At 47.0% G+C, this 12,986-nt stretch overlaps 1 protein-coding gene across 2 annotated transcripts; it reads left to right on the forward strand.

The window, feature by feature from the left end:
* The first annotated feature begins 614 nt into the window (after nt 1–614).
* Nucleotides 615–12,898, forward strand: LOC146682229 (ubiquitin-protein ligase E3A). 2 transcript variants are annotated; one of them, XM_085447257.1, is made up of 11 exons: nt 615–904; nt 1,508–1,552; nt 2,266–2,570; nt 2,650–3,899; nt 4,050–4,194; nt 4,928–5,133; nt 5,295–5,459; nt 6,424–6,579; nt 6,661–6,734; nt 9,161–9,304; nt 9,877–12,898. In XM_085447257.1, the coding sequence occupies exons 1-11, from the start codon at nt 828–830 to the stop codon at nt 9,995–9,997; spliced, it is 2,688 nt and encodes an 895-aa protein (XP_085303383.1). In that variant the 5' UTR covers nt 615–827; the 3' UTR covers nt 9,998–12,898. The 2 variants fall into 2 exon arrangements, with proteins under 2 accessions (XP_085303383.1, XP_085303384.1); XM_085447258.1 differs by having other exon boundaries at nt 737–852.
* The last annotated feature ends 88 nt before the right edge of the window (nt 12,899–12,986 follow it).

The following is a 12,986-nucleotide window of genomic DNA, read 5'->3' on the forward strand; positions in this document are numbered from 1 at the left end:
AGAATGTCCCCATAGGTGTCTGAAAAGCCTCCAGCTGATTCAAAATACTGCAGAGAGTACACTGATGGGGACTGGGAAGAGTCATGTTTCTCTTATTAGCATTTCTTCTCTGGTTTCTTGTTAAAGCCAAACCAAGATTTCAAAAGCTTTGCCTTACATGCAGAAACCTCAAAACCAACCTTCATAAATACCTTAATTACAAAATGAATTAAATAGAGGGCTTTGCTGTCAGGCTGCAGGCGGTTTTTCAAAAGTAGAATGGGCGGTAAAGCCTTTAGCTGTCAGAGTGCTCTCCTGGAAAATCAGCTCTCCGGTGGGTTTTGTTTTAGGCGTACTGCCTTGACCTTTTAAAATGAAGCTTCAAACTGTCCATTTTCATGAAAGCTGAAGCTGTAACTGTGGATGGAGGCTGAGAGTTGATGAGGGAACTCCTGTTTTTCCTCTCTGCCCTCCCTTTACCTTTCTACAAGTGCTTCTAGGTGTTTACTCTTTTTACTTATTATTACTTTATAAAAACAACAACACTTGTATATAATATAATAATGATGCAGTCCAGTTCCTTGTGATCCATTCCAGTAGCTCTTGGAGCTAGAACGCAGTGCATTGTGGGACGTAGTATGATGGTGAAGTCAAGATGGCTGCGAAGCTCAGGCAGAGGAGAGAGCCTGTAGTAGGAAGGCCGTGAATGAAGTTTTCTATAGAAAATCCTTCGTCGGTGTCCGATCGGACTTAAAGGAGTGTGCTGTTTACGTTGGAGAGAAGCCGCGCAGGACCTACAACACCCACAAACAGCAACAGGATAACAAACTGCTGGCATAAAGTCTCGTATGAATTCCGACGAGAAGGAGGACTGTGAGTGTGCGCCACCACAGGCCGAGACGAGCTCCGCCGGAGGAGCCGATAGGTGGGGATGCTCAGAGGAAAGGCTCGGGATGCTAGGACGATCAATCAGAGCGGGGGCTAGTTAGCTGTTGTTGGAGGCTGTGTGGACGTCAGTGCTCCTTTGTTTCAGGCAACATATTGGGGCAAAGTTTATAGCAAGCACTGGTTAAATGAAAACGAAAGAAATCTGCCCGCGGGTCACTTTGAAGACATTACTTTTGTATGAGTAACAAAGTAGGCTAACTAGCATTTGCTGTGTTAGCTTGCTAAAGTGAGCGACAGATTGTCCCAGTGGCAACATTTTTGGGCTTTACCAGCCCGTCCAGACTGGACTACAGGGTTTAGGTTAATGCTACATTTTACAAAAGAGATAAAATGAATTATCTACATAGATGATTACATTTGCTGCGACCCCGGTCACTAAGTGGAAGCCAGTGCTTAGCTTTAAAAAGAGCGAATGTGGGTTTGCTGGTTAGACTGTTGTCCTCTTCTACACAGCTCGACCAATTTCCTGAGCAGGACTCTGACTTTGTTACCCCACAGCAGAGCCAGCAGTACTCTGAAATGTCAGTGTAGTCATCATGACCTGTGCCGTGGTTCTTATCCTTGTTTGTTGTTCATTTAGAGAACACGAGGAGCCTGAAATAGAAAACCCAGAAGCAAGCCGAATGTAAGTCAAACTCATTACCTTCCATGTGTGCAGTTCAGGAGCTTGGTGTTAGGGTCTGTCCTCGCTTCTTTCTTTCTTGTCTTCATCTTGTGCCTTGACTAAATGTTGTCAGCTGTATTGTTAGTGTGATACACACCCAGTTCATCTCAGCAGCTGTCACACTGTTTGCTCATGATGTGAACATTTGAAGGACCGTTGGCTTAAATAAAACATAATTAAAGTACTTCAGGTTAAAGTGCTTTAATTATGCATGGAATTTATGGAGCTTTGAGTTTACATTATCAGTTGTATCTGTACCTGTGAATGAATAATACTGCTGTTCTATTAGTATTGCTTCAGTGTTTACCAATACGACTGCAGCTGGAATGCTGCTGTCTTCTGGACAGTGGTGTAATTAGCAGAATCAGAAGGTTTTTGTCAAGTTTGAATTTATTCTAAACACTGATAATAAATCTGTCGTGACACTTGACCTGAAAGTGGCTGGAAATGCAACACGTCCAAAGCTCCATAAGCCCGAGCTCAGCATCCAGCCTGAGACCAAGCTCAGCTCTTGTGTTGTCTGTTGACAGAAACTCTTAGTGATTCTCAAGTGGGAAAAGCATTGCAGTCAATCTCGCGTCTCCCATTATTTCACATTGCACTCAGTGCTTTATGAGGATCACAGTGGATTCGCGCAGTGCTTTTACCGCCTTGTGTTTTACCTCTGATCACAGGAAGCGAGCAGCTGCCAAGCATCTAATAGAGCGCTATTACCACCAGTTAACGGAGGGCTGTGGGAATGAGTCTTGCTCCAACTCGTGGTGTGCCTCATCAGTTGGCTTCAGCCGCATGGATAACAACGAGGCAGCGGTCAAAGCCCTGGAGCTCTACAAAGTCAATGCCAAGCTATGCGACCCACACCCTTCAAAGAAAGGCACCGCTTCCACCTACCAGGAGAGCAGCGCTCACAGCAACTCTGCGTGCAGCAACAAGAAGATGAACCATAAGGACATCCACTCTGTGCGAGACAATTTTAAAGGTGAGCAGATTGCGCTGTTTCACTCGTGCAGTTTGTGTTTTTGTTTTTCTCTGGTAACAACATTTGTGTCTGTGTGTAGATGTAAATTACCTGACAGAGGAGAAGGTGTATGAGATCCTGGACACCTGTGGTGAAAAGGAGGATTACTCCCCTCTCATCCGAGTGATAGGCCGAGTTTTCTCCAGTGCTGAGGGACTGGTGCAGAGCTTTCGGCGGTCCAAACCGCACACCAAGGAGGAGCTCAAGTCTCTCCAAGGTAAGGACGAGGACAAGGATGAAGATGAAAAGGAGGCAGCTGCGAGTTCAACTACAGCTATGGAGGAGGATTCCCCCACCTCCTCATCATCGAGGCTCGGCGAGTGCTCGTCGGGAGAAAACGACGTCCAAAAGCTGGCTCCCGATGAGGTTTCGGTCGATATCGAAGCTGTGCGAAGGGTCTACGAGCGCCTCCTGTCCAATGATAAAATCGAAGCCGCCTTCTTGAATGCGCTGGTCTACCTCTCGCCTAATGTGGAGTGTGACCTGACGTACCATAACGTGTATTCACGAGACCCAAACTACCTGAACCTTTTTGTAATAGTGATGGAAAACAGCAACCTCCACAGCCCCGAGTACCTTGAGATCGCTCTCCCACAGTTCTGTAAGGCCATGAGCAAACTCCCGCTGGCAGCTCAGGCCAAGCTGGCGCGTTTGTGGTCGCATTACAGCGCTGAGCAGATCCGGCGCATGGTGGAGACCTTCCAGCAGCTCATTACCTACAAGGTGATCAGTAACGAGTTCAACAGCCGCAACCTGGTCAACGACGACGACGCTGTGGTGGCGGCCACTAAGTGCTTGAAGATCGTCTATTATGCAAATGTGCTGGGTGGCGACCTTGACATGGAGCACAACGAGGAAGAAGACGAGGAGCCCATTCCAGAGTCCAGTGACCTCACCCTGCAGGAGCTCCTGGGTGAAGAGCGCAGGAACAAAAAGGGCCCTCGAGTAGACCCGCTGGAGACAGAGTTGGGAATCCGTACAAGCGATTGCCGGCGGCCGCTCATTCCCTTTGAGGAGTTTGTCAACGAGCCTCTGAACGAGGTGTTAGAGATGGACAAGGACTATACTTTCTTTAAAGTTGAAACTGAAAACAAATTCTCCTTCATGACCTGTCCGTTCATCCTGAACGCCGTCACCAAGAACCTGGGTCTGTACTACGACAACCGCATCCGCATGTACAGCGAGCGGCGGATCACGGTGCTCTACAGCTTGGTGCAGGGTCAGCAGCTCAACCCTTACCTGAGGCTCAAAGTGCGCAGAGACCACATCATTGACGATGCTCTGGTCAGGGTATGTGCATTCAAACCGACTTCAGTGTCCCTTTGATTAGTTGGGTTTTGGATGGGTTCAATTAAATTTTATTTATATAGCACCAAATCACAACTACAGTCGCCTCAAGGCGCTAATGTTTGTGAACGTTTCTTCTGTGTGTGTCTGCAGCTGGAAATGATAGCAATGGAAAATCCTGCAGACTTGAAGAAGCAGCTGTATGTGGAGTTTGAAGGAGAGCAAGGTGTCGATGAAGGAGGTGTTTCCAAAGAATTCTTTCAGCTGGTGGTGGAGGAGATCTTCAACCCAGATATTGGTAAGAAAGCATCGCGAGCAGTTTAGTTTCAGATGGCTTTAAACAAGCGTCGCACATACACGTTGAACTGCTGATGCTGGCTTAATAATTCACCTTGAACTTGGACCTGAGTGTGAAGCTGCGGCAGTACGTGTCTGCTGTTTGGACTTTACCACAGTTCAGTCCAGCTGCTGTCACGGTCCAGCTCTGTGGGCGATACACAGCAGCGTGGCACTAACACAGCATGCAGGGCTGGATTTGAGAGCGTTCACTGTCGGCCCATCAGAATCCATTCAGATCCTTGGTCGGAGTGATCTGGTCTTTCTTAGAATTGTTTCCGGTCAGCCCCCCTTTCAGGATTTCATAGATATCGCTGCTGCACTGCTAACTGAATCCGGATCTCTGACTGGCTTTTCAAAGCCTAGTTTTAGGAAACTGGAAAGTAAAGTTTGTGGGGGTTTTGCGTCCTGCTTTCTTCCACCTAAAGTGTGTCAGCTGTCATGTTATCGAACTGTCTCTGGTCAAAGTTGTCTGAAAGACGTCCTTCCAGACCTGAGAGGGTTCTCATGTTCCCAGTGAGGTCTAATGGAAACGAGCTGAGTAGTTTTTAGCTAACTTGACAACAGACAAACACAGTGATAGAGAGCAGGGAAAACCGATGTGTTGCTTTTTCCGTGTGCACATGGAGCGTCTCTCGCGTGGCTGCTTCGTATCCCAGGATTCACGGGCGTGTGCTCTGTTTTTCTTGCTGCAGGCATGTTCACGTATGATGAGCACACCAAACTGTTCTGGTTCAACCCGTCGTCGTTTGAAAATGAGGGCCAGTACACACTGATTGGCATCGTTCTCGGTTTGGCCATCTATAACAACTGTATCCTGGATGTCCACTTTCCCATGGTGGTCTACAGGAAGTTAATGGGCAAGAAAGGAACTTTCAGGGACTTGGCTGATGCCAACCCGGTAAGCATCACCTAAGCAGCTGTTTGTGCTGTGTTTTTGTTGTTTTTTCTGTCTAATTGATTTAGTTTGGGAGGAAAAGCAGCCATGTCTGTCATATGATGTATGCTAATGCTGATGTTATGCTAATTATAACGTGTTGATTGTCCTGAACCGCTGGACAGGTTTTATACCAGAGTCTGAAGGAGCTCCTGGAGTATGAGGGCAGCGTGGAGGAGGACATGATGATCACGTTCCAGATTTCTCATACGGACCTGTTTGGGAATGCACTTATGTACGATTTAAGGGAAAATGGGGACAAGATTCCCGTCACCAATGAAAACAGAAAGGTGAGCTGAAGAGAACCGTGGAGCCGTTTGTCCTCCTACGATACACACAGGCAAAGTGTGCTTTTCCACTTCATTCAGCTTATCTGACCCAAACCTTTCTGCTGATTGTGATTTATTAAGAGGGCGGAGCTTTAGGGTTGCATGATCCTGTGGTAGCACCTGGGCAGGTCATTGTGTGCAGGTCCTGAAACTGTTACCATGGGAAGTTATTGAACTGGTTAGTGCACAGTCCCAGTTAGGAGCAGTCTCCCAGACATGGCTGCACCATGTTTACGTCTGGACTCCTCCTGGGATCAATGAAGCTTCTGTCTATGTCAGCCTGTAAAAAGATGGCAGTGACATTTTTTCAGCCTTCTAAACCTGAAGTTTGGCCACATTTTCAATATTAGAAGAGAACCTGAGGAAAGCTGCTTCGCTGCCACCACTCGAAGGTAAGCTGACTTTCAGCTCACTGTCACAAACCGTCATAGCTTCTCAAAATCTGATTGGAAGAGATTTGATGGCACTGATGCTGTTTAATGTTTACTATTTACAGCTGTCATCGGTGCTTTCTGGTAAAGCTTGATGCCTCTTTTCACTGGTTCCCACTCAGCTAGACTCCATCTGGATGTCTTCCATTCAAATTGAGTAGCTCCTCAGCGTGCATGGGCTAGTTACAGCAACACGGCTAAAAGTCCCATTGTATGCGGCACAAACGCAACACAACAATGGAGGTTGCCGAGGCGATGGGGACTCGGGGTGCACGGTGTTGCCATGTCCTTATAAAATATTGACTGTGCACTATCCAGCTCTCATTGATTACAACACTGTACTTCTTGTTGTTTCCAGCTGCTGGTGGTTTGTTATTGATAAAAATGGAAATGTTAAAAGTAACACAAATATAAGGGATGACATGGTGTTCAAGGCCGGCCGCCCCTCAGGGCTCGCGCTTGTTAAATGTTCTCATTGATGTGTGTTCATATAGGAGTTTGTTGCACAGTATTCAGAGTACATTCTGAACAAAAGCGTGGAGAAGCAGTTCAAGGCGTTCAGGAGAGGCTTCCACATGGTCACCAACGAGTCTCCGCTCAAGTACCTGTTCAGACCAGAGGAGATCGAGCTCCTGATTTGTGGAAGCAGGGTGAGAGTTTTTTTTAATGGATGTTTGTATATGCTAGTGATGTCATTCAGTCATTCATTCATGTTTTGTCTCCCACTGTAGAACCTGGACTTCCTAGCACTTGAAGAAACAACAGAATACGACGGAGGTTATAACAGAGATTCTCGGATAATCAAGTAAGAATCTGACCTGAAAACCAAGCTCAGCGCGCTGTGTCTAATTTTTATAACCCAGCTCAAAGTCCACACTAATCAAAGGCATTTTTATATCATCATAACGTCACGGCCCACAATCAAAAGCAGTGGAGACCAGTTCTCACCATGTGGCCCCCCAGCAGACGGTTACTCAGTGCTTCACAGTAGGGCTGGGTATCCTCACTGATTCCATTTGAATCGGGGAACTTTTGCCGCAGTCAGAAATATTATAATTCTTATCATTTATCAGTATGTATCCATATTTTTATATCTATAAAAAGAAAACTGACACTTGTGAGACTTTATCAAAGGTGTGAGCATCACAGCAGAGGCCTTTGTGTCAAAGTAGCTGAAGATAAAACACAGAAAAACATGAAGGTGATTTTCCTGGTCTGGATTTTATACAAATATTCTGCAGTACATCAAAAACGAAAGAAAACCATTAATCAACATATGAACATGACCTGATGCTGCTGAAGTGAAGCAGAGCAAAGTTGCAGAGGTTTGATTAGAAACACGGCGTTTTTCAATTTTGCATAATTTTAAAAAGTTTTAATTTGTTCAGTATTGAACAGCAGAAATGAGGCTTTCTTTTCAGAAGTAAGTAAAAGGAAAAACAGCGTCCGACAGGCTGCAAACAACGGTAGACTGGTGCGTAACAGCGCTTTGTGTTTACGTCTCCGTGCAGAGTCCGTGTTCCTGCTCTCATTCACTGTTTCAGCTGTTTGGTGGTTGTAGAAATTTTGTGAGGTTTAACCTGAGATTCTGGCGTTTCGGCCAAAATAAATTTATATTTAAATATCGATTCAGGATTTTGATGAATCGATATCACGTTATCCAAGCCAGAATCTATTTTCATCGATAATCAAAACCCAGCCCCACTTCACAGGACTGCAGTGTGGGGAAAAGCTCCCCACACTGCGTGTGTGGATTTAAACCTTCAAAACCAGCTCTGCTTGGAATGGTTCTTCCAGTAGTGACGTGTGAGGCCGCTTGTTTCCTCGCCGATCCGATAAATGGGATTGTGTAGTTTTAAGGCTGCTGTGAATTCCTCTCAAACATCAACACAAACAGCTGAGCCTAAATGTAAGTCACTGTCCTAAATTCAGCAGCAGTGCTGCAGGTTGCCACCAGCGCCACACCTGCAGCACCGAAGGACGCCAGGGGCAGCGTTTGTCTCGCCCTAGCAACACCCGTCCCGCTGCTCCTTCAGTTCGCCTCATCATAAACTCATCATCTTATTCTGTGTTATAATTGACTTTTGTGTTTGACAAGGTTTGTGGCCTCGCCACACATGACTCTGCTTACGAACATCCACTGAGCGAGCGAGCACACGTGAGGCGTGATGCATTTTTACAGCCATAATTTGCATGTCACTGTGACAGGCAGAAGAAGAAGTAGTTCCTACCAGTCATTTATATGATCCTAACGATAAAGTCCACTGTGTTCCTGTTAATGATGGACTACAGATGTCGATACTTTAATCTGAGAACCAATTGTAGAACATAAGAATCAATATTTCAGTAACACGTTAGCTTCAGTAAAGTGTTAGCTGGGTTCACTGAGGCTGTGTATCTGTGGCTGACTGTGGAGGAGCTCCCAGGAGAGCCCCAACAAACACCTGGAGCAGGTGAGACGGCAGAAGCGTGAGCTGATGTGATCACAACATGTTTCCTGCTTTGCTCAAAGTTCGTCTCCATCACGCTGCTCGTCTCTGTTCCTGCACAGAGTGCAGCTACACAGCCTCTCAGCTTTTAACAGACCATAACTAGCAATTCCCAGCATGCAACTGGGCAAGTGGGAACGTGTTAATTGACAGTTATTATTGTGAAGTTGATGAAGGAGGAGGAAACAGTATGCCATGTTGGCCCATTATCAGCTCCAGTCAGTGCTACACAGCTCGGCCCAGTCTGCAGGTGCATTTCCTCTGCATGCACTCCTGCACCCGAGACTGCGAACAGACCAGAATAGGCCTTTATTGTCACTGTACATGTGCAACGATGATGTGAGTGCTCCACACCAACTGTGCAGTTATAAAAAGTATGAATAGTAGATGCAGGAAGAAATGACAAACATGAGAAATATATCCAAACGAGGAGGAGTGCAGCGGGCGCGGTGCGAGCGCGGTCCGTGTGTGACGTTCCTGACACTCACTGGGCCTCAGCGCCTGACATCAGCACTGCCTCCTCCTCACTGTGCAGCTGCAGCCTCGTCACCAGGCACAGACTCCACCTGAGAAACCATGAGAGTTTACTTTGGAAGACCAAAAATATGCAAAGACTGAAACCTCGCTCACCGTTAACTTGTATGTTTAAACGGAGCACATACGTCTGTGCATCCACTGGCTATGTTTTGAAACTGAATTCATATATATTTGATGAAGGCGTTTCCTCGTGTTTGTGTCGTAGGGAGTTTTGGGAGACGTTGCACTCATTTGGCGAGGAGCAGAAATGCCTCTTCCTACAGTTCACCACCGGCACCGACAGAGCGCCTGTGGGTGGGCTGGGCAAGCTGAAGATGATTATCGCCAAGAACGGCCCCGACACAGACAGGTGAGCCACAGCCGTTCCGTTTCCTGTCCCTCTTCTGTTGTGGTGCACGGGCTGCGTGCGCTCTGCTTCCTGCTAGTGACTGAAGCTCTTTATGCACAGCTGACTGTGTCCTTGTTTCAGCAGCACGCTCTTAGCAAACATTAAGGAGTCCAGTACACAGTGTTTAAAATGTACGTGCTTATCAGTAAGTAGACATGAGAGAACGTGGCTTATTACGAGTGGTAGCGTTGTCTTTAAATTCAGCTTATTTATCCAACAATATCCTTTTTCTTCATCACATGTTGTAAAAACGATGAGGAAACTGATCAGTCATCACACCAGTGCAGGTATCTCGAGAAACTGGCATGACTGTTATGAAGTGTGAACACTGGAAGGATGAACCAGTTAAAGCCAGTCTGTTTTTGTTGGACATAAAGGAGACCGATTGTGACAGCAGCAGGCATCACAGCCCTTTGTGGAGCTGTCGGCCTGTATACTTCATGTATTTTGTCTCTGCATACACTCGGTGTTGCTGTGTGACGATTTGCTTTGTTCCTGACGTGTTGTCTGTGTGATGTGTGGTTTCTCGACAGGTTACCGACTTCTCACACTTGCTTTAACGTGCTGCTGCTGCCCGAGTACAACAGCAAGGAGAAGCTGAGGGAGAGACTGCTGAAAGCCATCACCTATGCCAAAGGGTTTGGCATGCTCTGAACCCCTGCTCCCAACAGACTCCTTCTCAGAAAGCCCATAAACCCTGCCCTGCCCTTCCTGTATCAGACACAATCTCAAAGGTGACCAGACAGGCCAGAGTATGTTCGAGGAAAAGCAAGTGAATAATGAAAGTGGATACGTGGTTCTAATAAATCTCTCTAATAGATCCGCTGCTGTGCCTGCATCATCACACATCAGTCAGTGTAAACGTAGAGACCTCCTCGAGTACCCGCTCCCACATCCACACATGTGAATGTGCTTTCTGTGTACAGAAAGGATCATTTTCCTCGTTATTTATTTGAAGGTTCACGTTTTTCATGCCTGCCTGTTGTGATAAATGTAAAAGAAATAATGCAAATACGGGACGATGCGTTTCCAACTCGATAAACTCGGCGACAAAGTACCCCTGAACTCTTGCCCACAGCTCCCACAGAGATTTAGTTTAGTGTTCGCTACTGCATCGTATTCCCCACTGACCATTCCACTCTAGCGTAGTCATTGCTTGTTGTTTCCACCCAGTCTGTTTTGAGGTGAGCGCGTGGAAAGAGATTGGGTCCAGGACGGCACATCACATAGCTTGTTCTCCTTCTCAGTTTCGGGCCTTCTTCCTTTGGGGGACATGCAGAGATGTGTAAGTGCACTTAGACATTTTCAGAATGTTTGTTCTTTGGTCACAGGTTGCCATTATTGTTCGTTTTATTTCCTTGTCTGCCTGTGTTGAGGATTCTAAATAAAATCAGTGTTTATATATCAGTGCATACCGTACCCACGCTGTGGAGGATGTACACATGTAGACTGAGTCTCAGATGCTCTCCTTGTGCCAACCTGTACAGCGGACAGGTAGAAGCCCAGCACGTACTCTGTGTCGTCTGCTTTGGGTTCAGTCTCGTAGAAACCGCTCACGCTGCATAGCCCCCCCCGTCTGCAGACCTGATAAAGCTTTGTCTGTTGCTGTGGTTACACCTGGAACCTAACGAGACCATCCTAGTTCATGGTGACGTGAGTAGTTTCCTTTGCCGTTGGAGTGTAAAGCTGGACTTTGATCTGGTCATCTCCCGCTGATGAAACATCTCCCTAATATGTCTTCTCGTTTGCATCCAGGAGCCGTGAGGCGAGCTCTCCTCAGTTTGTGTCTCTGAGGGTGAAAGAGGCCGTGCTCGCCGTGCGCCTGCTGCCGCTTTGTTTTGTAAGCTTGGCCTGACTTGCTGTGGACCTTCATACCTCTCTGTTTACAGCACAGATAACACAGGTGTGTCTGCTGTGACTGTGTGGACACGTCGCTGTGACCTGATCAGTGAAACAGGTGTAACCACTGTTGAAAAAGTGCTTTGTCTCTAATAAGGACTGTGAAATCATTTCCCCTCACAACAGGCAACGCGTCCTGTTTTGAATGCTTTTCCTCCTCATCGGTCAATAGGCTGCGTAATGTTCTCGGACACAGAATCGTCTCGCTGCTTCAAAGTTCGGTTGTCTTTTTAAACATCCCGCTGCTGTTGTGTAGTCTGCAATATCCATCCTCTGACACAGTCGGCAGACGTCCTCGGGTCAGGCAGCACGGCCGTCACACAGAGGCAGGCTTACAGCAACGCTTTGCCCAAATCGCTGACATCACTCACTTGGAAGTGAAAACGCCACTTTGGCAACAGCTCATGTAACCATGGTAATAAGGGTACCATGTAAAATAGCTGCTCCATCAGCAGACAGTTGTTTTAAATGCTTGATGGTCATCGAGTTGCATTTGTAAAATGGAACACGAGCCTGTGGCTGTTGGAAGACACTGAGATACGCTCCCCCGCATCTATATCCATGTCTGTAGGAACATGGAGAGAGGGCGAAGGAGTTGCTAAACCTGCAAACTACCTGGATGTCTTACTTACAAATGAGTGGTTGTGATCATTTGGACAAACTGGACATAAACATGCACGTGAAGCTTGCTGTCATTGAAAGCTTTCCTTTGTGTGACCTCACAGCTCCTACACGCAGCAGGCTCAGGTGTCCACGTGCGTACTTCCTTATGAGGTACTGGGTGGTATCGTTCTGTGTACAGAGACTGTTTGTGGCGTGTAACGTGACCTCACTCCTCCAGTCGCTGTGGTTAAAGGTCTGAGAACAGATGATGGCATGGAAGAGGTCACGGAACATGGACCCGAGTGTGTGGACTGCATCACGGCTATTGCCAGAAACCATCTTTGAACAGAGAGCTCTTAACGTCATATAACCCTGCCTTGTGTCATGTGACTGTACCTGCAGTCTGGTAAAGCCGTTCAGAGCAAACGTGTACGTTTGTGGCGGTTGGCTGGAGGTGGGGGGTCAGTGGTTTGTCCCTGAGACGCTGAAGTCGTTGCTGCATGGCTGACGTACCTTATAGAGGAGCGCGTGGAGCGCCACGATGCCCACAACATACCACTGAGAGCACAGTGCTCAGCACTGCCATCCACCAACCTGAGCCAGTCTTTATCTCCTCTTCTTTTTCTCCTCCCTCATCAGCTACTCCTAACACTAGTTTAGCCTTCGTCTGAGTCACAGTACTAGTAGTGCCTAAAAATGTGGACAGCACTGGACTGTGCTGGGAAGTCACTACAGTGCACAGTGTGCGTGCATTGTTCTACGTACTGCAGTAATGCTCACTCATGTGGAAGGCTAAGCAGTACAGCCAGGTGTAGTTTCAGCTGTGTAACCTTACCCGTACCTCCATGTTTGAATGCTGAAGATGCTGCTTGCTGCACACGTGAGCCGACTCAAGGTTAAGGGGTGGACCTGTCTGGGAACGGGAGGCAGATTTCCTCAATTGGTTCAATCAACAGTTAAATTCTCCCACATAGAAACAGGTGAAAGGCTCAAAGTATTCATTGTTGTGAAACATGCTAAATAAAGACGACTGCTTTTTTCCAACAAGCCTGATTTGACTCCACAGGTTTCTTGGTGTCCCGATTTCAGAGCAGGCCCAAACATCACGCCACAGATGCAATAAGGCAAAGTGTGTGGGATA

The sequence above is a fragment of the Copadichromis virginalis genome, linkage group LG23, assembly GCF_057382275.1.
Source record: "Copadichromis virginalis isolate Kocher_CV1m ecotype Utaka linkage group LG23, C_Virginalis_male_GT1.1, whole genome shotgun sequence".
In the NCBI taxonomy this organism is placed as follows: domain Eukaryota; kingdom Metazoa; phylum Chordata; class Actinopteri; order Cichliformes; family Cichlidae; genus Copadichromis; species Copadichromis virginalis.